Here is a 21,666-nt window from a genome sequence, read left to right as displayed (position 1 = left end):
TCCAAATCTAATGAGTCTGAATTCAACAAATCAGGGGAATTGGAATAAGATGAATATGGTAAATCAGAAGTAGGTAAAATAGTAGAGTCAGCCTTCCATGGAACATTTGAATCAGAGTTACGAGGATTTGGTGAATTAGAATCAGGTGAATTTGATTGAGATGATTTGGATTGAAATGAATTTGGATGAGAACTTTCGCCAGAATTTGAAAAATCATTTGAATTGGACAAAATATTTGAGTGAGAATTAAATGAATCTGTTAACAGGGGCGGATCTAGAGTATGTCAAATCCGTCGCTCGACTGATGTTTGAAATTCAAAAATTACCTATTCATATTAGTTAAAATTCATTAATTATTCTTGCTTTCTTATCGCATTTACTTCGTGATAAAAATCCAGCTTTATTTATTATTGAAAACTAATGACTAATCAATGAATATCTCCTTGGTAACCAGATCAGTTGAATTTTAATTGACCTGGAATAACCGACTGATAAGCGGGGTGGCTTGACTGGTTCGACGGATAAAGGAGTCTATCAACGCCAAAAACGCTATTTTATTGGTCAATGTCCAGATCAGTGGACAGTCTGGAATGGTCTCGACTGATAATAAGGGTGGCCGGACGTATAAGGGAGTCCAATTGCTATCTTACAATTGGTTCATTTGAATTTTTGTTTTATTGTGATTGGTTTGACGGATTTCGACTGATAGCCAACTGAACTAACATAGTCAAGCGTGGTGTCTGGAATGCGAGATAGATCATCACATTGTGATTCACTTTAGCGTGGTTTGTAAAATCTGTTTCATTGTATTTATTTGGAAAATCGTTTACAAACTACAATGTTATTATGTTAAATATCGATATGTATGCTGCTGTTCAGACTGCAATTTCGCAAGAGAATGATAAATCTCTGAATGAATTGAAATTGCGTTTGAATGAGGAATATTGTGGGACGACTAAAATGCCGAGAGCGGAATTCTTATCATTGCTTTTGAAAGGCGAAACATCATTGAGCAGAGAGTTCTCAGCAGAAATTTACATCCCCAAAATCGTGCGTAAGCAACACGAGGACAAAGGAAATGTATGCATGGCTTTAAGGTATCCAACCATTAATATCAATTTATGCGACTATGAGATGTGGTTTTTGTCTATTGACTGTTGTATGAATTTTAATGAAGCAGATTTCATTTTGTGCAGTGTATACTGAAGATCTACGGCTTGGGCTTTTAATTTTATTATAAATATTGGCACAAATAGTGAATTTATATTTGAACTTTGAATTATCTTCTACATGTAACTACGTAGATATGTTAGATATTTCCTGGCCAGTTAGTTAAATTTTTGTTGGATGACTTATAGGAACACGACTTTTTTATCCAATTTAGATCAGAAGTATCTGGCAACTGTCTCTACAGTTCAGTTGCTTTTGGCAGGTGATAACAGTTTATTGCATATTTTGAGGCAGTTAACATCACTTGAGCTGTTTTGAATGCTAGTTTTACTGCCAACATCCTTTATTTTCCTCAATTGTTGAACAGCATAAAGAATTCAACAACACCCAAAGAATATTTTACCTTTGACAGTATCTCAAGACTGTCTAGATTCTGGTTTTGTAGGTGTTGATCTTGTCAAAAAGGAGGCCTTTTTGAATTGTCATGACCAAAAGTGGTCATCGCTTTCTATGCATTTTAGCTCTTCTTCTGTGTTGGAGACAAAAATTTTTACCTATTACCCAGATTGTGGAGAGAGCCGGCCTAAATCAATATTCAACTCTCTTGTTTGTCCGAGAAGAATGGTTAAAGAATCAGCCGATGCAATTCATCTTTTGTTTTGTTATAAAGGGGTAGTTAAATCAGATCAATGTTTCCAACCTAATCATTTTGTTCCTCTAGTTTTTTTTCCTAGCAAAACTAAAAGGACAATTTCTGGTCCAACATGCCCAGTGCCTTCAAAAAAGCAAAGCAGAAAAAAGTCAGGGAATATCAGTAAGTTTTTTTCAAAAATGGAAAAACCAGAAATCATTACAAGTGAGGTTTCTTGTACTAGGGTTTCTGAACAAACCATTGAAGATTTACAGGTAAAGCCTAACTTTAGTCACAATTTTGATGTAGCTACCTACTACGAAAGAGCTAAAGGTTTGAAAATGTCTGATATTTGTTTGCTTATTAAAATGTTTTTAAACCAGATGAAAATTTTTCTTTCCTCTTTTGATTCTCAAGTCCCTGTCAATCCTTTTGGACATCAATTCCCCAGTAAATGCTCGAGAATAAGCAAGCTATTTCGCTCACCTTTTCGTTATTGGAATGATGCTGTAGGTACATTTAGGCGACATGCTGAAATTGTAAGGGGAAAATGGGACTGCATTTACTTCTCCACTTTGAATAATATCGATCTCAAATGTCAGGTGTAGCTCAACCCATTGAAAATATCTTAGATACTAACATAAAACTTGAAATTGAGCAAAATAGGAAAATTCTTAAACAAATTGTTGATGTTCTTTTGTGAAGGTTTGGCATTGGATTACTAGGTCATCGTGATGATGCTCAATTTCACCTAGAGGTCGGTTGCTATTCAGTCAATGGCAATGTTGGTAATTTTGTTGAATCTTTAAATTTTAGAGTTAGAGCTGGTGATCAAACTTTGGAAAATCATTTGCTCAAATGTGGCAAGAATAAAAGTTATATTTCCAAGACCAGTCAAAACAAAATCATCAATTGTATTGGTCAGGTAATATCAGAAGATATTATAAACGAGATAAAAAAAAATAGATATTATTCTATCATTGCAGATGAAGCTGCTGATTCTTCTCACAAAGAGCAATTGTCCCTTGTTCTCACGGTTTGTTGACTCTTCAATGAATGTTAAAGAAGAGTTCATGTGTTTCCTGCATTGCAAATGGGGTTGAGTGGTCAACAACCAAAGCTTATTTTAGAAACTCTAGAGAAATTTGTTTTACCCATTATGGATTGCAGGGGACAAGGTTATGATGGTGCAGGGCAGTTTCAGCATAAATGGTTTAGCAGCCCACATTTTAAGAACTAATCCTAAAGCTCTTTACACTCACTGTTACAGTCATCGACTAAATTTGTCTGTCTGTGACACTCTTTCTAACGTTGAAATTAATAACATGTTATCTGTTGTTCTCAAGCTGCCAATTTTATCAACATATCACAGACACGCAACATACCCTTTGCTGAGCACGTTAAAGTCAGATGTTCAGACCAAGAAGGCAAAACTGGTAAGTCTTTGTAAAACCAGATGGGTTGAGCGAGTTGACAGTCTGACACGTTTCAACAATTGTTTATTCCTTTAATCGACACTCTTCAGGACATGATAAACAATGTAGTGGCGAGGTGAAGTTTCTTGCTGCTGATGCTTCCCAGTTACTTTCATTAGTTACTCAATTTCATTTTATTGTTGCGCTAGTTATTACTAGAAATATTCTTGATGCTACTCTTCCAGTCACGCAATTGTTGCAGGAAAAACTATTGATGTCATGGATGGTTTTCATTTGATAACCACTTTGAAGAATGATGTAGCCAACATGAGGAAAAGCATTAATTTTTATCATAACACTTGGTATGAAGAGGCTTTGAAACTTGCTGAAGAGGTGAACGTTCAAGAAACAAAAAAGCGAATTGCTGGAAGACAAACTATGCGATCTAATCCTCCCAGTCAATCATTCAAAGAGCATTATAAACTAACCATCACTATTCCGTTATTAGACAATCTTCAAACATCTTTGAGCACTAGGTTTAACTTGGATAGTGTTAATGTGTACCGCGGATTATCTATCGTTCCCGTCAAAATGATGACTCTGTCGGACAAAGGAATTGATTGGAAAGAACAGTTTAAAAGTGTTGCAAAATTCTATTATGATGACTTGCCCAACCCACTTGGTTTAGATGCTGAATTAAGGCAATGGCGTTTATACTGGGAAACGCACAATGGGCCTTTGCCAGAAAACATCGTCAAAACACTGAAGCATGTAACATTTCCAGGATTTGAAAATATTAAAGTTATTCTTCGCATTTTAGGTACACTACCAATCACCTCATGTGAATGTGAGAGATCAATTTCAGCACTGAGGAATCTAAAAACCTACCAAAGGAGCACTATGGTAGAGGAACGTTTAAATGGCCTGGCTTTAATGAATTCACCCAGAAATTATTCCTGACATAGAAAGAGTGATCAATAAGTTTGCTGGAAGGTAATACACGTTTGAAATTTGCTTAATGTGTTATGGCTACGTTACTGTAGAAATATTACTGACTTTGCAACTGGCTGCTTAATGCGCCGTTGCTGCAGAAATGTAAGACAGCACAACTGGCTGCTTAATGCGCCGTTGCTGCAGAAATGTAAGACAGCACAACTGGCTGCTTAATGCGCCGTTGCTGCAGAAATGTATGACAGCACAACTGGCTGCTTAATGCGCCGTTGCTGCAGAAATGTCTTACAGCACAACTGGCTGCTTAATGCGCCTTTGCTGCAGTGTCTTTACAGCACAACTGGCTGCTTAATGCGCCGTTGCTGCAGAAATGTCTTACAGCACAACTGGCTGTAATGCGCCGTTGCTGCTAAAACAAAGACTGTCCATGTCCGGAATCACATTATTGCTTTGCACTATGTGTTTCTAGGCATGCTGAAAGAGCCCTGACATTGGGCGAAACGGTCTTAGCGTGTTTGTCCTCAATATTTTGTACGAAAAAATGAAAAACTGCGATTTCATTCACTTTGAAAATTTGTTGTAAAGCTATTCCAAAACGCTGGAAATCGCATTTCTGGGACCCTAGGCTTCAACATTTTCCAGGGGAGGATGCCCTTGGACCCCATACGGCGTTTGCCGGTTTAGGACTGACGTTTGAAAAATCCTAGATCCGCCCCTGTCTGTTAAGTATGGATAAGATAGATCAAATTAATTAGGATCGGATGAAACAGTAGGATTAGATTCCGATGAATCATGTGAATTAGTATCAGATGAATATAGTGAATCAGAACCAGGTGGATCTGGTAAACTAGAATCAAATATATCAGGTCAATCTGATTCAAATGGTTCAGATACCAACAAATCCAGTGATTGAAAGAATTCTGAATTGGAGAGATTAATTGACTTGGAATCAAGTGAATGAGGTAACTCAAAATAAGAAAGGCAAGGTGACCTGGCATGAGACTGATTTATTGTTTTGAATTTGGATTGATCCAAAGAATCTGAAAAAGTTAAATCTGATTCCTCAGAATCCATTACATGATCGAGTGACTTGGGAACCTCAATATTACACAACTCTGAATCCAAAGTTTGGAGTGAATATGAAACTGATTGGTTGTGTGCATCCAAATGTGAATTATGTGAAAGATCAAAAGACATAGTATCTGATTGATTTGGTGAATGGAAGTGATTGTACGAGTTGGATTCTGATAGATTCAATTCAGAAACAGAAGGAAAAAGTGACTTGGATTTGCATATATTTAATGACTTAGAATTTGGTGGATCATCCCTTTCTTGTATGATTTTAGGCTCTTTTTTACTTGGAGATTGCAGAAGATAAGGAATTGTGCTGACAGTGTCTTTGTTATCAATTTGGTCCAAGTCGCTTGGACATGAATTAAATGCTTCAGTGTCTAATGTTCTGGACAACTGAAAGTCATATTGATGAGTTGGTATAAATGAATCACAACTTTGAAGTTCATTGGGTGACAAAGGAGGATGTGAATTTTTGTCTATATCAATATGTTCATCATTGTCTTGAGTAGAAGTTCTAAAATGGAACCCACTAACTTGGTCAAACTCCTTTCCATACTTTTCTCCATATTTCCCTATAGTATGTGCTGTTGGCTGGATAGTTTCCAGCTGTTTTACCAAAAATAACTGGGAAATAGAGTGATGACTGTGTATATTATTTCCTTTATCATCATCATTGCTCAAGTCATATGGGCAAGAATTTTCCCACTCATATTAAGGTGGACTGCTTGAATTCAAGTTTAATGAGTAGAAATCTGTTCAAGGCAGTGTCAAATCAGGTTGATCATGTAGAATCAAGTTATTCAGTACAGAATCAAATGGATTAATCGAGTAAGCTGTGTGTGAGTGGCAAACCTCTTCAAGTGATGTTGGTGTGTTTACTTGACACAAATGAAAATTTTTACCAGTCATTGTTGATTTGCATGTTACATCATCAACATATTTCTTCATTTCTACAGAAATATATAAGGTCTCAGAGTCTGTTCCATGTCATTTACAGAGGCAAAGACAATATGAAATGAGCAATTAATGATGAAAACTAAACTTGACCCATGGTTTTGTATCTCCATATAAAATTTCAAGTTATGTTTTTCTATCTTGAGTTTCTCTTTCAGGGGAAAATTTCAGAATAGGAAAATTGAAGAAACCGCGCAAGTTGTAGCTGCAATGTGACTCAATAACCAAAACAATTGTTAATAACATCCTATTGACAAAAGCAAATAGTATTGTTTAAGGTACTACGAAAGTTCATCTGAATTTCCCCTTTTAGTTTGCGATGTCAATTGCATTAATAAACTTGTTAAACAATGTTTCCCCACACATTTTTGAAATTTTCATAAATTATCTTATTGAGCTCAGGATTTATTTAATCATTTACCGGCAATAAAAAGTCATAATTGAAAAATAAAGTGGGCAAATCGTGAGCATGATAAGATTAGATGACGCAATTTTCAGTACTACAATATATATACTAAAATCGTCCTAAAAGTTTGAACTCCAGCTGAAATCAACTTTATTTAAGATAGAAAAGCATTTGTTGTGTGATACTTTAGTCGATTTTACAAGTTTGGCAGATATTTTAAACGGTTTGAAATTTACGTAAATAGAAATTATGTGTTTGTAAATGATGATCGTCCAGGTTAATAAAGTCCTGAGAAGGACTGTTTTTGTTGTTGTTGACTGACGTTTCGACAAACTTAGCGGTAGTCATCTTCAGAGTCAAATGAAGAGTAAACTTCAGGTTGGCCGTATTTGTTATCTGGTTCTTACGTCCTTGTATTGTGTGTACAGGAAATCTGTAATGGGCTCGCCCGTTTCTGTTGTAGTTGCTCAAATTGTAATGCAATCTATAGAGGAACGGGCACCCACGACTTACAAACATACACTACCTTTTTGGTTTCGCTACGTAGATGACACAATCACAGCACTACATGCAGACGAGATTGATGACTTTCATATTCACATCAACAAACAGAACAGCCACGTACAATTTACCAAAGATGTCGAAGAAAACGGAACTCTTATTCTTGACTGTTTAGTAAAACATGACAATCAAAAACTAGGAACAACAGTTTATCGCAAGCCAACACATACTGACCGACTACTAGACCAATCATCTCACAATCCTACATCAAACAAAGCCACCACAGTCAGAACATTAACAAGACGTGCACAAATCATATGTGATTCACCGAACGCTCTACACAACGAAAAAAACTATCTAAACTTGTTGTTGACAAAAACAATTATAACTAAGATTTATCAAACGCAACACTTACAAGCCCAACGAACCCAACGAAACGAACAACTCAGTGACAACAGCAACAATACCTTACATCAAAGGTACGTCTGAGACTATCTCGCGTATCTTACGACCATACAACATACGTGTCGCACATAAACCAATCACAACGTTACGACAAGTACTAACGAACATAAAGGACAAAGAACAACCCAACAAACGACAAGGTGCAGTTTACAAAATAAACTGCTCCGACTGCCACGCCTCCTATATCGGGGAAACTTGCAAGAACTTAAACATAAGACTTACTGAACACAAACGAGCTACTAAGAAACAAAACAAAACTAATCACATTGCCGAACATCACCGAATCACAAAGCACAACATTGACTGGGACTCGGCAAAATGCATTACTTACAGTACTGACTGTAGACAACGGCTTACATTAGAAAGTTGGTATACCAACTTAGAAAAAACCCCCCTGAACAGATCACAGCAATTACCGGCACCTTACAAACGACTTATTAACAATACAAACAAACGATAAACTAAAAACATTACACTTCACCCTAATTCACAATGACAATACACATTTCCTGTACACACAATACAGTGACGTAAGAACCAGATAACAAATACGGCTAACCTGATGTTTACTCCTCATTTGACTCTGAAGATGACTACCGCTAAGATTGTCGAAACGTCTGTCAACAACAACAAAAACAGTCCTTCTCAGGACTTTATTAACCTGGACGATCATCATTTACAAACATGTAAAGATCTTCCTGGGTTCAAACCATTTACTTTAGAAATTATGTATTGAAATTACATCCCAAATGAGCTGATTTCAATCAATTTTCTTAACTTAAATGAAGTGTTACTCCACTTTAAAGCAAATTAGAATCCTAGCTTCGATGCAATGTCAACGTTAACGAGTGATCGATGAATCTCTTTCCAAGATACACAATCCCTTAGCAAAAAATTGACAAGAAAAATGTTATGCTCCCACATTGAGTTCTATAATAACTGGAGGGGAAAAGGGGCCTGGACCATTGAGTTCTGTAATAACTGGAGCGGCTAACTTTACTGGGGCGAGGACGCCAAAAAAATGGCGGCCAAAGGACGTATTTCCGCTGAAATGATCGCTTTGCAGAAAAATAATATTCTCGACCTCCCCCTGGTGTCTATAGTAAATTATAAAGAATTTTTCAAAAACAAACACGATATCACAGAATATCGATATCGTTAGTTCCATATTCTGTGACGATTCTTTTTTGGCATTTCTTTTATAATGCCAACACTTCAATCGTTCATTTGTTGATGTCTTAGTTTCCACAAAAAGGAACATATCGCTTCTCACAGGTGAGGTAGTTGTTTGTTTTGTTAGTCCGTCAACGATTGAAAAGCAATTATACATGCACTTGAAAAGCCATAAATACATAATAAAGATCGTATTTTTTAAGACTGACTTGAACGCCAAATATACTGATGTTTTCCTGTTTTTGTTTATAAAATTCTGTGTACTTTTCTGTCATTTGTTAATGCATGAAGTCGTAAATTTACCCATTTATTTGCAAAATAGTTTCCCTAAAGCAAAAAAGACCCTGCACACATTTTGCTCTGTGAGTAAGAGTCAAAAAGAAATAATCAGCCCCAACGGTACCCATGATTTGGAGCAGAGCTTGTTATGTTCTATTTGCTGACAACATGCAGGGAAGATCAAGGAGTAAAGATGACTGGAAGATGTTATTGACCAGGCAGAGTCTTAAAAAATGATAATGGTGTAAAGATAATTGATTTGTTGTCTGCCCTATCCAGAGTTATTTAATTTGATCGTGGTCAAATTCTATGGATGGAGACAATGGATTCACTAAGGATGCCTTGAATGCTTTGAAGTTAAAGTTCATGATCCAAAGAAAGATGGCAAGAAGGTTGTGTGTGTTTTGATGCTTAATGAAATGTCAATTCACAAACATGTAAAATGGAAGGCCATAAAGTTTGTGTCTATGTAAACATTTGTACTGAGATTGATGACGACTCGATGCAGATGTGAAGCTTCAAACTGTATAAGCCATTGGGTTTTATGTAACTTAATGTTTAAATCATGTCATATCTTTATCAAAATTTTTAAGTTGATTGTTGTTTGAATGTTACTAATATCTAATGCACTATACTGAAGCATTAAAGATTCAGTGATGAAACCTTTAAAGTTACTGTACTGTATATTTCTTATATATTTCTTATGTTTCTTTAAGAAAAATTTGAGCTTATTTACCTATTAGAGTACAGAATGGAGATTTATCATATGCATTATTGCTGCTTTTTTAAAGAAAAGTTTTCACTTTTCAAAGCTTTCTCTAAATTTTTGCTTCTTATTTCTTATCATGAGATTGATGATATAGAGGTAATACAATACAATAACTTTCTAATTTCTAAAAGCTTTTAAACTTCTAGCATAAAAGTACACTATAGGTATGTAATTCATTTGGTTTTATTGCCTTGCTATGACATATCTACTTGCACTTCATCATTCTTGTATGAACAAAACACCAGATGTGGATACTCAGAGAACAAAATGCACTACCAACTGCTTATGAAATTTATTATTGAGGTGAAAACTGTGTTAATCATTCAAATTATAGTGCACTTCTATTGCAAATATAGGAAAAACAAAACAAAGTGAAAAAGAAAGGTAGAAGTATTAAAACTACAAATGAATTATAAACACCATTGGAAGCATAAGTGTTTTGATTATTATTTGCATTTTGTCCAATTCATATATCAATACAACAAAATCAAAATGTGCTAAAACTTTACAAGTATTTGATGCAGTTGCACTTCAGAACATCACAAAAAGGTTACTTAAAGGACATTGGCAACGAAAATTTTTTTTCATACGTTTATCATAGATAGATATGGAATACTTAATTTCGTGTTTTCGTGTCTCTTTTGAATTTTGCTGTTGAGAAAATTTGACATAAAGTTGAATCCTTATCCGCCATTTTTGGAAAAAAAACCTTATGCTAAATTATGCCGGAATAAATTACTGACGTCATCGGCTGGTATCCACTGAATGACACAATATAAAATAATAGTATTATAATAATATATAGCACATTTGTTCACCGGAATTTTAAAACAAAAACAACAGTCGGCGGTTGTTAAGAATAACAAAAGTTGTGTAGTTTATCACGCTTATATACTTTTCCAATATTTAGTCGTTATAAGACGTAGAAACGTTTATTTTAGCAGATCTTACAACTAGGCTTTGACGACATACCAAGTGTAAGCCCAGACAACAACAAGCGCGTTTTATACACTGCACATTTCGTGCAATAGAAATATTTCATTTTCCCATATTACAAACCTGTGACCAACAAATGATTTATACATTTAATTTATTATTTGTATACATAAGAGTCTTTGAAAGATTATGTAGTTTTATGTAGGTGATAAGCTCTAAGCCGCTATGTTTTGTTCTTGACTTTAGAGTTTGTTTATCCGTAATGTTTTACGTGCGTGTTTGCGTGCACAATGTACAAGTACACTTTTCCATTAACTTTATAACTTATGAATGAATACAAGTTTTGGGTGGATCACTCATGCATTTTGCTTTTGCGCAGTCCGTGACAATCCTTTGACAATGATATGGCATCGCAATTGCAGATAACAACAAAGAACATTAAAGAGCGTCTGTCTAAGACTAACTTTACGGTCGTTCGTGATAACATGCGTAATTAAAATGTGTATAAAGTCCGTCTGGTGACGCGAAGCCTTTTTGTATGCTTGTATAAACACAAGCAGGAAATGGTCTTCGATGTTTCTTCCCCAAAATTTAAAAAATCCACCTAGAACATCTTTGATATGCGACTAATCGATACAGCTTGTGTATTCTCTCTAGATCCTCATCAGACAGGGGCCAGTTTTCTTCAAGATGTTGACACACGTCTATCTTTAACACACTTTCTGAGAGCATATTGTCCCTAAATTCTTGGTGTGTTGTCAAGCAATTTATCCTTGAGTTTCTGTTTGGCCTAGCAAAACCTCATACTCATCGTATTCAAGTGCTGTTTCGTGGCAACAAAAACACTCGATTGCCTTTTTTGACAAAGTACAATGTCCACACTTACACCAACTAAAACTTTGAAGGCGCCAAGCATTTGCTTTCTCAAATTCAGCAATTATTTCATCCTCCGACGAGGACAAGTCGCTCTGCTCACTCTCTTGTTCGGAACCGCTTTCTTCGCTTGTTTCGGCCTTCACTTCAGGTTCATATTGATAGGGCAGATACAGCAAAAAAATCCCGTAAAATACGCTTTAAATGTGTTGTAACGCAGTCAATCACAAAGTATATTGTATTGTTGTTTTGACTGCTCACCAGCCAATGACGTCACTACCGCTCGAGATAATTTTTTCAAAATTTTATCCAAGATGGCGTAATTTATAAAACTTTTGCTGCAAATATCTCAGCAACAAAATATTTTTGAGAAAAAATTTTTCTATTTTAGTTGTTAGACATCACAAAGGTTCAAAAATATGCCATAAAAATTTTCGTTGCCAATGTCCTTTAAAGTAATTTCTATATACTAATTTAATATGTACTTTTTTAAAGAAACAAGTAAAAATCCTACAATTGTGGCGAAAAAAGCCATTGCCCATTGCACGAAAATAAGCAAAATAGCAATGATAACAAATAAGCTAACTTCTCTCTCGTGAACCGTGGAGATGAACTATGATAAACTTTTTTGTATAGACTAAAGAGTTTATTCGATCAAATAAGTTTGACGCTGGTAAGAAAACGACGCACATCTACATTCATACATGTGTAGCCGACATATAGGTCTTTCGTCGATAGTTATAAATGCATCCTCGTAGGAGCAGACAACTGACAACCACAGTTGACTCGCTGTTATGAATTTAAAGTGGTACTATGACGAAAACTCAACGTTAAAAAATCATCGATTTTAGCATTCAATAGTTTAAACACATATCAATTATTGCTTTCGTAAAATTTAAGCAAAAATAATAGTATAACGAGGGAGTTATGAGCATTTGCAATGTCTAATTTTCATGTCCGCCAATAAAATCGGCCATTTTGAATATTTGCAATCAGCAAAGGTCTGTGACGTCATAGTCTTGACACAGCAAGAAGCGCACATTGGAAAGTATACAAAGTAATACATAAATAGAGCAAAAAAATGTCAAATTCATCGAGATCTAGCTCGCTTTCTGAGTCTTCGATCGAGACAAACGCATCGATTTCTTCATCGGAATTCATGACGGCAAATTCGGACGAATCTAATTCGGAAATTTTGCCATTTGCCGATAATATTGAACCGCTTGCTTCGCCCGATGAAATTGCTGAGTACGAAGCTGCAGTCGCAGAAGAACGGCAGGTTGAGGACATGCTGCAAGATCGTTTTGATGCCCGTGTTGATGTTTCTTCTTGGTAAGATGTCATTCTTAGTGTGTTACTTTGATCTGAATCGTCTGCCGTTAGCTATGATAACTTTATGGAAACATACAATTTGGCCAATATTAAAGGTGTGAATGTGGCCATTGTTCGTTGGATCTTGTTGTCAACCCTCAAGAGTGCCGATGCTGCATGGAATTAGAGCAATGCCGTGGTAAAATGTATCAGTTCGAAGTCGATGAAAGGAAATGCATTTTGGATCACCCTGGCTTTAACGAAGTTTGCCTGAACGAATTTGTTCTTCAAGCAGCTTCGTTAGTTTTAAAGACCAAAGGTCATCGCAGTTATGCGACCGTTTTTCGAGATGGTCGAAAGACCAGAGAGGAGTAAGCCTTTTTCTTTGTGAAAATTCTAAAAATAATATTTTGTGCGCCTGCATCTATGTTCACTTTTTGAAATTTATAGGTTCTTTCGAGCAGTATCGTACAGACAAGTCGTGCGCCTTGTATGGTACTTTACAGGCAGCTCCAGACATTTGCCACTGCCTTGTTGTTGTTACAACAAAATACGGACGACATTTCCGAACAATAAGTGTCTTCCTTACAAAGGATTCGAAGAGGATGAGGACATATAGCAATGTAAAAAGGTGATGGAAAAAGCTATCATAGGTGGTATATTTACAAAATTTACAAATATACATTTATATTATTGACAACTGCCCTTCTTGTGACCTTTCATAGGCTTTGCACATTTTTTGCACAATGGATTTCTTTTTTTAGCTGTATGCTCTTGACCTGTACCAAGCAAATCTTGTAATTCTTCATCTGTGCATGTGGGGGGACAGTCAGTGTTAAGTCTACGTTTTCGAGAACGAAACAAGGTAATTGCCTCAACTTTTGCTTGCTTTTCAGAAAGCATCATGTGCATTGGCTCTGGAGTGTGTCTCCTCAATTCATTTTCAACTTCTTCAAGCTTTTTCCTTGGAGTCTTCAGCAAAGTGTCATAAATTTCTTCAACATATGCTTCAACAAAATTGGTAAATAATCCATTAGTGTTTTGTAAATACAACACATGCATTTAATTTCTCATGCTCATCAATTAAACTCACAGAAGTCTTGCTTCACCCTAACATTTCGTACAGTTCCTTCTCCCTCCTTATACTTTGTATATGTGAACCGAAGACGAGTTTCGCATCAAGTGTATGGACGGGGACGGGGTGGGGCGGGTGGCTGAATGGTTAATTGCGTGAGTTGCAAGCCAGACGGCGCGGGTTCAATCCCGGCTCGTGGCACATCTGGCAATGTGTCTGTAAACCTAGCCCGGGTTGACCAAAGCCATGTGAGGGAAATTTGGTAGAGGAAACTATGTCCTCGGATGGACTGTATCTGCATCTGCAATGTTGCAGCCTTGTCACAAATGTGTCACGCTGATATCAGCGTTGTAGTTGCGGGAAAGGTACGAGTGATTGTAGTCTGATCAGCTGCCTTCACTATAATTTAAGTAACCAGGATGTTCCACTTCGTGGAACCCTCATAGTCGAAATCGACGGAGTCCATTATTATTATTATTATTATTAGTCTTGCTAGCCCTCCGCAAATTAAAGTTGAAATGTAATACTGCTAAGATGGACCTACAATGAAAATTATTAGTTAACTTTATTTCATTATCACATATTCTTTGTCTTGAATTTTATCAAACTGTGATTTTTAGTTTACCTGCAATACATGCCAGAATAAGAGAAATGAATCATTTTTGGTGCGAAATGATTAACAACTGAATGGTATCCCTCCAAACAGCTAGTCTGGGCAACAGAAGATGCTTGTTTGATAGCTTTAACAAGTTGTAACTTGTGCTAACCTGACGCCGCTCTCTTGACGTTGTTGGTGTTGGCGATTTCTTCCAAATAGTAGGTACGGAACCAGGTTTGAGCCGTCTAGTCATACCACCCAAATGGAAAAAACGCTCAAAACAATCATCCGAGAAGTGATTCGAACAAATCATAAATCGAATTTCGCGCGAACTCGGATTAAAGTTTGCGCGCTTCGTCTCAACAAATTTAACCCAAATTCTTCTTAAAGACTCGTCGTTTGGGCTTTTATGTAATGAAATGCCTGTACTTCTATCAGACGTATTACTGCAATCTTGCACGACACAGCGTGTTGAAGGCATGTTAAAAAAATTGAGTTTACAACCTTTTATATCTCTATTTGTATATAGTGTTATATTGCAAACAGCCGCGAGTTAAGACTATGACGTCACAAGCACCTTTCTTCTTGAAAATTCAAATATGGCGCATTTTAATGGCGGCTCTTAAAGTACAAGTTTTATCGCTACGTAACTCGAGCAGCATTAAATACATTGCGCTAAAATTTCGCCAGAAGAGATTTTTTTACATACACTATTAATCTATGAAAAAAAAACGGGAGGCAAAATTTTCGTCATAGTACCACTTTAAGGTTTTTACCTTGATTTTCATCAAAAAATTGCTTGCCGAATACCAAATACACACATACATTTTCCTCACTCTTTCCTCAGGAGGAAGTGGGAAATTGTGAAATTTTCGGAAAAGCGGTCAATTTCGGTAAATCTCAGCGGCAAAGGACGAAATCCGCCATTTTTTTGGCGTCATCAGATATCTAAGGCCGCGCTTGAGATAGCCGCTCCAGTTATTACAGAACTCAATGGGCTGGCCCTATATCAAAATTTTGTGTTTCTAGGCATAGTAATAATGTGAGAAAGTTTCATAGTTGTAACATTCAAGTGAAGAATTTTGTCATTAACAGTTGTACTAAGAGGGTTCTTGAAGTTCAAGTGTGTGAATCTAATGACAGATGTGACTGTGATGATATAAACAAGAATATCTAATTAAGTGAAACGATTGATCTCATTCTAGATCACTTGGTTACGGACAAAATATATTTCTTCATCTACAAATATTTGAGGCTTTTGAATTACTATTTTGTGATGTCTTTTTTTGCAATGATTCTGTTTTACTTCCATCAAATATTAAAGCCCAGCAAGGTGCTTTTAAAAGAGCCATTCAATACAAAAATGACGTATAAAAAGAAATATTTATTTAGTAGCGTAACGTTTCGTCTTGACTCCCAAGACATCATCAGACAGTATTAAATATTGTATAGAGTGTATATGTTTTTTAAAGCCTTTACAGTATATAGTGTGTATATTGTTTATAGTATATGTAGTGTATATGATGTGTATAGTGTGTATAGTGTGTCTATAGGCAGCAGTGTGTATAGTGTGTATAATGTGTATAGTGTGTATATTATGTAGAGTATCTGGGCCCGGTTGCTCGAAGCTATGATAGCGTTATCCATTGGTTCTAGAATTAAAAAATTTCATCATCGTAAAGAAAATATAACTAACTTTTTACCAAGTTTGAAAAATGCACTATCCAATGGATAACGCTATCAGGCTTCATGCAACCAGCCCCTGGTGTGCATAATGTGTATAGTAGTAGGCTGTATGTAGGGTAAATGGTGTTTGTAGCATGAATAGTATGTACATGCATGGAGTATATGTTCTTTTATAGCCTGCATGTGTAGCTTACATAACGACATGTATCATGTCGTGCCTTTTTTGAAATTTGATGCGACGTTTTTAATCACAAGTTAAAATATGCAACTCAACATGAAATATGCTATAGTCACCACAGTCAGACTACGTTTACACTACTCCGGTCGGTCTGAATACGGCGCAAAGAAGTAACGAAACCGTGTTGCGTTTATACCCCGCCGGAGCGGAATTGTTTGAAAACGTCACTTTTCCGGATCGATATGAACACACTTTCTAAACGTGGTCGAACGAAAACGGAGCGCTACGCATTGTCTTGTAAACAGTTAGTCATTAATATTTCGCAACTCTTTAGATACCTGTTCTATTTAATAATTCGTACCGTGTTGTGGCGCATAATTGCAAATGGTAATTATTTTATGTTTTGGAAAGCTTTTAATGACTGATTCCATTGTAATTATTGAAAATAAATGTTTTTTTTATGACTTATGTCGGTTGATATAAACATTTAGTAATATGCAAATAACAAACGGCGCCATCTTTCACAAACAACTAACTAATTTTGACAGCAAGAGACATTATGTGTGAACACCACCCAACCTGTAGCGGAATTTAAACGGTCAGTGTAAACGCAGTAAAAATATGCCGTCACTTTTCGCTCCGGTGTAATGTAAACGTAGTTTTAAATATGCCGCAGAAGGGCGTAAAGTTTTCAGTTGAAAAAGGCATTTTTAAAAGGTCAACACTTATTTATATAAAAGTTCAACACTTATTTATATAAAAGTTCAACACTTATTTATATAAAAGTTCAACACTTATTTATGTAAAAGTTCAACACTTATTTATGAGATGTTAGTTTCTCTGTATATGTAATCTGTATTTTTTAACTGAGACTACGGCTTTTTATGCACGTTGACGGTTGTTAGTGGTTGATAACTAATGGAGAAATGCACAAGTTGTAGCATGTGTACGTGAATGAAGATGTTCAAATTGCAAATTGAACGCGTCTTTAGAACTCGCAAAAAGAAATACTACTTTATGATTTAACACAAAAATATTCCAACTTCCAGATTCTCTATTTTCCATTTTATCGATTTTTATGAACCTGTCACCAAATTTAAAGGGTATGTCGAGTATGCGAAACTCATACAGTAATGGGTTTTTTTTAATGAACCTGTCACAATATGAGATTTTTTTTAAAAAATATCCCGATATTTAGAGAATATAAATAGAACAGTTACTGTTGCTTCGTGCAGAGGATAAAAATTTGATTGTTATATACATTTTGGTACACGTCTTACTTGATTTCAAAGGAAAAGATGAATTTTTTCATACTTTTGTTAAACATGATGTTCTTCATGCAGGTTTATCAGTCTTCAGCTTGTGAAGCACCCTTTGGTCATTTTTGTCATTCTGGTAGAATTTATCAATGTGGCAAAGGAACATATCAAAATCGAAGAGGAAAAATATCATGCATAACTTGCCCACTTTGTACATTTTGTCTTTCAACTGGACCTGTAATATCCAACAAGGAAATTTATGGAGCACCACGACACCTCGTGAAAATTCGCTTTGCTGCAATTAAGTCAAATGAAACGTACACGGAGAGTAAATATGGTTATGATTCACAATTATTTGAAAACGGTAGGATGAAAGGTTATGTCAAAAACACCCGGGAAGTGATCGTTGTATCATTTCAGGGTTCTGACGGCCCTCTGGACTGGTTTAGGAATCTCAAGTTCTTCAAACAAAGATATTCGGGTTGCCAAAGATGCAAAATACACACTGGATTCTTCGAGGCTTATAGCCCGCTGAGAGACGAAATGCTTCAAAAAGTCAACAATTTTTATCAAGAGCATCCCAAAAAAGTTTTAGTCACAGGTCATTCACTTGGAGGAGCGATGGCGACTTTGGCAGCTGTTGATTTGGTCAATGCTAGATATACTGTCGATTTAATAACCTTTGGCTCCCCTAGGGTTGGTAACGAAGAATTTGCACAGTATGTCGACAGAATTGTGACGGGATTGAATCTTAGAGTGACGTACAAGAATGACATTGTTACGGTCGTTCCTAATATAGGATATCGACATGCTGGGCAAGAAATTCATTGCATTGGTCGTAATAAATGCCATGAATACCCAGCCGAGGTTAATTTGTGCCATCTAAGAGCAAACATTTTCGATCATTGTATGAAAAATTATCTCCAAATATAAGAAAAATGAAGTTAAATAGATTGCTGTAGAAGGATTAGGGCAGAACCTTGAAATTGTTTCTTAAAATGTTTTATCGTTTAATGTAAAACAATTCTTTAGTATGATGTAGGTTAACTTTGGTAGATAATTAAATAAATTGCTTCAATTGTTGTTAATAAAGAGTTTAAAAACTTCTCACAAAACTCGCTGATACAATTTAAATAATACTTTAATTCTTCCAAAGACCAAACTATTGTTGATTAAATAATCATTATCACTTTCAACACAAAGGTCTATGATCGCAATGAAACAATCACATTTGACAAAATCCCCACTTATTGTTACAGACAAACATTTTGTGGGTAGTCTGTTCTCACGAAAGAAAGAAAGCCTCCGTCTTTGTGCATTCGAGTGTGAAATAAAATGCCTGTCATGACAAAATGACGGTTATAAACAAACTGTTATCGGTGTATAATTTCGAGAGTTTTCATCAAATTCAATCAAATAGCTATATGCTCAAAATGATCGCTATATGTTTCTCTTTCTTATAAAATTTGATCGGACGAATTTTGAAACAATTCAATGGCTAGAAACTCTAAAACCTTCAATTTTGTAATTAGATAATTCTGTTTGTAAAACAATCTTGCACGCAAGAGACGTTCTGGTACCAGTTTGACTTCGTTCCAAGCAATAGAGCGTTAGATCAATTGCTGTTAATTCTGATTGTTATAATAAATTTTGGTACACGTCTTAGAAAGTTGAAGATTTTTATATTTTGTTAAGCATGGTGTTCTTATTGCAGGTTTATATGTCCTCAGCTTGTGATAGACAAGTTGGTCGACCCAAAAAGGAAAATTATGGAACTCCACAACATCCGTCGAAAATACGCTTTGCTGCAATTGAATCAAATGACGCCTACAATCAGAGTAAGCATAGTTATCATTCCAAATTATTTGACAAATGGCAGGATGAAAGGTTTTGTCAAAAACAGACAAAATGTAATCGTTGTAGCTATCATTTCAGGGTTCCAACCGCCTTCTCGAATGGTATAGAAATTTCAAGACCTGAAAAAGGTCATATAGTAGGGAATGCCAAAATTGCAGGGTACATATTGGATTCTTTCATTCTTATAGCCCACTGAAAAACCAAATGCTTAGTGACTTATACGCTTTGTATCTAAAACATCCCAAGAAAGCTTTAGTCACAGGTCATTCACTTGGAGGAGCAATGGCAAATTTGGCAGCTGTTGATTTGGTCAATGCTGGATATCCTGTCGATTTAATAACCTTTGGCGTACCTCGGGTTAGAAACAAAGAATTTGCACAATATGCCGACAGAATTGTGATAGGATTAAATCTTAGAGTGACGTACAAGAAAGACCCTGTTGTGATGATTCCTAAAAGACAATATCGGCATGCTGGGAATGAAATCCATTTCATTGGTGAAAATAAGTGCCATGAATAGCCTGAAAAGGCAGATGTGTGTCATGCACGAATAAGGTTTTCGATCGTCTTATGAAAAATTATCTTAAAATATAAAAAAAATCAGGTAAAGATTAATGTCGAAAGATTATGACAGACCCTTGAGTTTGTTTCTTTCAATGTTTTATCTTTTACTGTAAAACAATTTTTTAGTATGATGTAGGTTAACTTTGATAAATATTTAAATGAGTAGCTTCAATGATTGATCATTGTTGTTAATAAAGAATTTAAAGACTTTCCACAAAACTTGCTGATACAATTTAAATAATACTTCAATTCTTCCAACGACCAAACTATTGTTAATTAAATAATCATTCATCACTTTCAACACCAAGGTTTATGAACCCAATGAAACAATCACATTTGGCAAAATCGCGCACTCATTGTTTCAGACAAACATTTTGTGGGTAGTCTGCTCTCACGAAAGAAAGAAAGCCTCCGTCTTTGTGCATTCGAGTGTGAAATAAAATGCTGGTCTTGACAAAATGACGGTTTTAAACAAACTGTTATCGGTGTATAATTTCGAGAGTTTTCATCGAATTCAATCAAATAGCTATATGCTCAAAATGATCGCTGTATATTTCTCTTTCTTATATAATTTGATCTGACGAATTTTGAAACAATTCAATGGCTAGAAACTCTAAAACCTTCATTTTTGTAATCAGTTAATTCTGTTTGTAAAACAATCTTGCTTTAAATTGCATGCAAGAGACGTTCTGGTACCAGTTTGAGTTTGTTTCAGTTACATCAATTGCTGTTACTTTACTTCAGAGAATATAAATTCCAAGAATTATACAATTTGGGGCGTCTTACTTGATTTCGACGTAAAAAGACGATGGTTTTCATTCTTTTGCTAAGCAGACGCTTTATTCTGGCTTATCAGTTCACAGCTTAATCGTTAAGTACCCGTTGGTCATTGTCCTTGGATAAATTTTCCATCATATTCTGTAAAATGTGGCAAAGGAAACTATCAAGATCAAAGAGGTCAAACACCTTGCAAATGGTGTTAGTTCGCTTTGAAATAATAATCATCAGAAAATTTCGTGATGGAGTGTATCAACACCAAAGAGGAAAAACATTTTGTGCAAGTTTGCACAATTGGTAGAGTTTGTCTCTCAACAGGACTCGTAAAAGTAAACATAAAAACTCAGGTTACAATACACAACAAATTGTTAGTGATATTACCTGTTGTAAATCATACAAGGGTTGCCCACGTTGCAAAGTACACATTGAATTTTTTGTCACGAATAAACCACTGAAACAGCAAATGCTCGATAAAGTAAACCTTTTTTTCTTTAAGTCATTGTTAGGCGGGGGAAATTTATTGTGTCGGTCGAAGCCAAAACGTTGAACACCCCACAAACAAACATCCAAACGAAGATGTCACACGCGTAATAGGAAGCATTTTCGATCATATTAGGACGAATTATCTTTCAATATAAAATAAATGGAGTATGGATTAATTTAGAAGGATTATGGAAAAAGCTAAAGTTCATTTCGTTAATTCTTGTCATCATGACGTTTTGTCTTTTCATGTGGCGATATTAGCTACTTAAATCAACTTCTCTA

General features: G+C 35.7%; 3 protein-coding genes and 2 long non-coding RNA genes across 5 annotated transcripts in view; all 5 read left to right on the top strand.

Moving 5' to 3' along the window:
• Positions 1-17,854, top strand: part of LOC124451822 (anaphase-promoting complex subunit 1-like) — a 61,109-nt gene extending 43,255 nt beyond the window's left edge. The window contains exon 15 of the mRNA XM_047002424.1: positions 17,789-17,854. Within this exon, the coding sequence (XP_046858380.1) occupies positions 17,789-17,811 (23 nt within the window). The 3' untranslated portion in view covers positions 17,812-17,854. The remainder of the gene's footprint in view (positions 1-17,788) is intronic.
• On the top strand, positions 12,437-15,099 carry LOC124451824. Its single transcript, XM_047002426.1, has 5 exons — positions 12,437-13,279; positions 13,359-13,539; positions 13,805-13,832; positions 13,865-13,929; positions 14,604-15,099. Exons 1-5 carry the CDS (start codon positions 13,240-13,242, stop codon positions 14,668-14,670), a joined length of 381 nt encoding a protein of 126 aa, XP_046858382.1. The 5' UTR covers positions 12,437-13,239; the 3' UTR covers positions 14,671-15,099.
• On the top strand, positions 16,924-17,270 carry LOC124451830. Its single transcript, XR_006950694.1, has 2 exons — positions 16,924-17,162; positions 17,209-17,270. It is a non-coding gene; the product is annotated as an uncharacterized LOC124451830 (long non-coding RNA).
• A 219-nt stretch (positions 17,855-18,073) lies between the features above and the next one.
• On the top strand, positions 18,074-18,637 carry LOC124452004 (lipase-like). Its single transcript, XM_047002599.1, has one exon. The coding sequence runs from the start codon at positions 18,074-18,076 to the stop codon at positions 18,635-18,637; it is 564 nt and encodes a 187-aa protein (XP_046858555.1).
• Positions 18,638-19,324: 687 nt separating this feature from the next.
• LOC124451829 lies at positions 19,325-20,343 on the top strand. Its single transcript, XR_006950693.1, has 2 exons — positions 19,325-19,542; positions 19,640-20,343. It is a non-coding gene; the product is annotated as an uncharacterized LOC124451829 (long non-coding RNA).
• The last annotated feature ends 1,323 nt before the right edge of the window (positions 20,344-21,666 follow it).

The sequence above is a fragment of the Xenia sp. Carnegie-2017 genome, unplaced genomic scaffold (assembly GCF_021976095.1).
Source record: "Xenia sp. Carnegie-2017 unplaced genomic scaffold, XeniaSp_v1 HiC_scaffold_24, whole genome shotgun sequence".
In the NCBI taxonomy this organism is placed as follows: Eukaryota; Metazoa; Cnidaria; class Anthozoa; order Malacalcyonacea; family Xeniidae; genus Xenia; species Xenia sp. Carnegie-2017.
Note: the sequence above shows the minus strand (reverse complement) of the source record. Positions and strands in the feature narration are given on the sequence as shown.

Bases quoted from the DNA above. Each gene is read 5' to 3' on its own strand.
- LOC124451824 (XM_047002426.1), top strand. From the start codon at position 13,240: ATGCGACCGTTTTTCGAGATGGTCGAAAGACCAGAGAGGA. The intron at 13,540-13,804 runs GTGATGGAAAAA...CTTGCTTTTCAG, and splicing joins ACATATAGCAATGTAAAAAG to AAAGCATCATGTGCATTGGC. The intron at 13,833-13,864 runs GTGTCTCCTCAA...CAACTTCTTCAA, and splicing joins ATGTGCATTGGCTCTGGAGT to GCTTTTTCCTTGGAGTCTTC.
- LOC124452004 (XM_047002599.1), top strand. From the start codon at position 18,074: ATGAAAGGTTATGTCAAAAACACCCGGGAAGTGATCGTTGTATCATTT.